The following is a 3,078-nucleotide window of genomic DNA, read 5'->3' as shown; positions in this document are numbered from 1 at the left end:
TTAGCAGATCTGCGTTTCCAGCGGCAGATATGGGTTGGATGAGTGTTGCCCTTAAGCGAAATTCCCATCCGTAGGTCCGGCCCGACCGCGTGCTCATTATCATCTGTCAGGTAATGTTTGCGCAGTCCTGAGTGCGGTATTTGTCTCATTACTATCGCAGGCGAGCACGAACGGCATACGTAATGAGGGTGATTATGGAGGGTTGTATAAGTCTCAAAAATACACAAATTGAACGGGTTTACAGGAGACGCGATCGCGTGTGATCGTTCCTCTGGGGTGGTCTTTACTTTCATGCATATAGTCGTACAAAATGCGTTGTCCATGTTTTTCGTACATTTATCTACATGCTAAATAACCCCACATTTTACTCGCCACGACCTGTAGAATAGAATAAATATTTTTACCGTCAAGGAATGCGTATCTAACCAGCCAGTACCTATAGCTCTTCTGCGATAAACGAGCCCCTGGCTATGTTATTTCGATGATGGATGGTCTGAACTGAAGTGCGTGCGACTGAACGCTAGCGTGCACAGTTTCACCAAGTACTTCACCGTTCCGATACAATAGCTCATTATCGGGCTTATTTTGGATATCAATGGCAGCAGCTGGTTTTCACCTGAAAGGTCAACCCACAAAAAAACAAGTCGCCCAGGTGTGTTTCAAGGCCTGCTAGACTCATCCGTTTGGCACCGATGCCACCGTAGTCAAGGTCAAGTTCATGATCGAGGAGAACATGCTATACCCGCTGGGAAGGTTTCGTTCGCTACGAAGAAGGTTGTCGCCTCGAGCAGCTCACGAGACGACTCGGATGGGCGTGCATTATTTGCCTTAAAGCCCGAGCTTCACGAAGCGTTAAACACTTCCTCTTTGCCGTTTAGACCAGCGTCTGGGTGACGGGGAAGTACTTCCGCTTGTCTAATGGATTTGTGTCGCGTAATTAGCAATCTGCGTCTGTGACACTTTGAAGAATCGAACGGAAAGACCTCTAAATGTTACGCAATATCACGCCATCTTTTAGTGGGCACTGAACCTCCCGTTTATTGCTTGATTGCCACAAAAGCGATGCATCGGTTCATTCATATCGTAAATCGTTTTCCATCCCTCTATAATTCAAACAGCTCTGTGTTGGTGGGCAAACATTACCGTTTAAAGGTCTCTTGCAATTGATCTAATATTGATGTTTGAGGACCTGATCGTCTGAGGCCTCATCGCTCATGAAGCCGCTCGGACCGAATGCTTTTAGCACGACGGCAATACATTTAACAGCCGCTAAACGACGCACTAGAGCAATATTGATTCTTAGGGTTTTTATGAAATCGTTAATTACGAATCTGTGTTCCAAGCAGCACCGACTTTCGCTCGCTGTTGCCGCCTATGCCCTTACGCAGCACATGGCCACGCTAGATGCCGTTGTTTACGCTACCCTAGTCATGTTCGATCCCTTCCCAAGGTCGCTAGAGATGGGATGGATTTACAGCCCCCCCAGTCAACCGGCGAGTTATTTATGTCTCTCGACACCGAAAAACGCCCCCATCTCATCGTTTCGGTTTCAATCTCTTCCAATTCACAGCGCACCTCCAGCGCATACACGATGGCCAACGAGGAACCAGTCTACAGTAACTGCACGAACCCGGCCAGCTACCAGCAGTACAGCTGGACGTTGAGCGACAAGCTCCGTAAAACGGCCAAATCGGAGCTGCGTGAGGACGAACACCTGCGCTCGCAGGGTTTGGCGCAGATGCGCGATTGGATCGCGAAAAGTCCCCACATCAAACGTTGCCGCACGGATCCGCTGTTCTTGCTGCGTTTCCTGCGCACGAAGAAGTACTCGATTCCGCAGGCGTGCGCCATGCTGGAGAAGTACCTCACGATGCGCCAGACTAACTCGTCGTGGTTCGAGCGGCTAGACATCAACGATCCTGAGATCGAGGCCATCATCGATGGTGGTTACATTGTGCCGCTGCCAGAACGTGACGATCACGGTCGGCAGATCATCCTTACGGTGGCGGGTAATCTGGATCTGACGCGCGTATCCTCGGCGCTGTTGGTGCGTGCTCACCTACTCGTGCAGGAGGTCCTTGCGGATGACGAACCATCGCAGATCTGCGGCTACGTGCAGTGTGTGGATGAGCGCGAGCTATCGATGAAGCTGATGAGCATGTGGTCGATCGTGGACATCAAGAAGGTGACTGATTGCATACAGAATGCGTGGCCGAGCCGTATCAACGGGATTAACCTGATCGGGTTGCCATCGACGGCCGCCACGCTGGTCGAGTTCTGCGTGTCGCTGCTGAGCGATAAGCTGCGCAAGAGAATTAACGTAAGTATGACGTTCTGTTGCTTTTCGAGCCCTCTTAAAAATAGGCGCATCGTGACCATTTCAAGCCGTTATCGACGCCCAACCGGTTTTCGCGTCGTGGAGGTTGACATTTGGTCCACTTCGCAGACAAGCCCCTCGAACCGGGGAAGGTCGCTACTAAGTGCTGCGAGTCGAGGAGCCCCCGCGAGATCACGCGATCGCTCTGCCAGGGTCACGAACGTCGGCTTGTTTCGCGTTAAAATTGCCAAATGGAACGCTATCGGCTTGCGGTGATAGCCTTCCCCGGATGCGCTAGAGCACGCCTAAAGGGTGCTGGATGTCGAGTGTGGCGTTGAAGAAGGAGTCACCACGTGATCAATGGTTGTACACTCGATGCGAGGGCATAAATTAGCATTCGTGATCCGGCTGGAATGAGCAGCTCGGGCTGTGATTCTGAACACTATCTCACCCATTTTGCTCTGTTTTTTTTTCTTTTGTTCCCTATCTCCTTTTTCCTAATGCAGCTATTCCGCACCGTGGATGACTTTGCGGGAAAGATCAATCGCAAGGTCCTGCCGAAGGAGTACGGTGGTACCGTCCCGATGGCGGACATGATCGCGCAGTTCAAAGAGCGCTGCCGCCAGAAGCGAGCCCAAATGTTGGCCATGGACGAGATGTACCTCGAGATGTCGAAGCTACCGGGCCATTGTGCGGATTCGTGCCGTCGCGACCTGGAAGCTGGCATGATCGGGAGCTTCCGCAAGCTGGAGGTTGACTAA

At 51.5% G+C, this 3,078-nt stretch overlaps 1 protein-coding gene across 1 annotated transcript; it reads left to right on the top strand.

The window, feature by feature from the left end:
* Window positions 1-1,591: 1,591 nt before the first annotated feature.
* LOC128726425 (alpha-tocopherol transfer protein-like) lies at window positions 1,592-3,078 on the top strand. The gene is made up of 2 exons (XM_053820234.1): window positions 1,592-2,320; window positions 2,824-3,078. Exons 1-2 carry the CDS (start codon window positions 1,592-1,594, stop codon window positions 3,076-3,078), a joined length of 984 nt encoding a protein of 327 aa, XP_053676209.1.

Source organism: Anopheles nili, chromosome 3 (assembly GCF_943737925.1).
Source record: "Anopheles nili chromosome 3, idAnoNiliSN_F5_01, whole genome shotgun sequence".
Taxonomy (NCBI): domain Eukaryota; kingdom Metazoa; phylum Arthropoda; class Insecta; order Diptera; family Culicidae; genus Anopheles; species Anopheles nili.
The sequence above is the reverse complement of the archived record's forward strand: the minus strand, read 5'-3'. Positions and strand labels throughout refer to the sequence as shown.

Coding starts and splice junctions, on each gene's coding strand:
- LOC128726425 (XM_053820234.1), top strand. CDS start 1,592: ATGGCCAACGAGGAACCAGTCTACAGTAACTGCACGAACCCGGCCAGC. Junction 2,321..2,823: donor AGCTGCGCAAGAGAATTAAC/GTAAGTATGACG, acceptor TTCCTAATGCAG/CTATTCCGCACCGTGGATGA.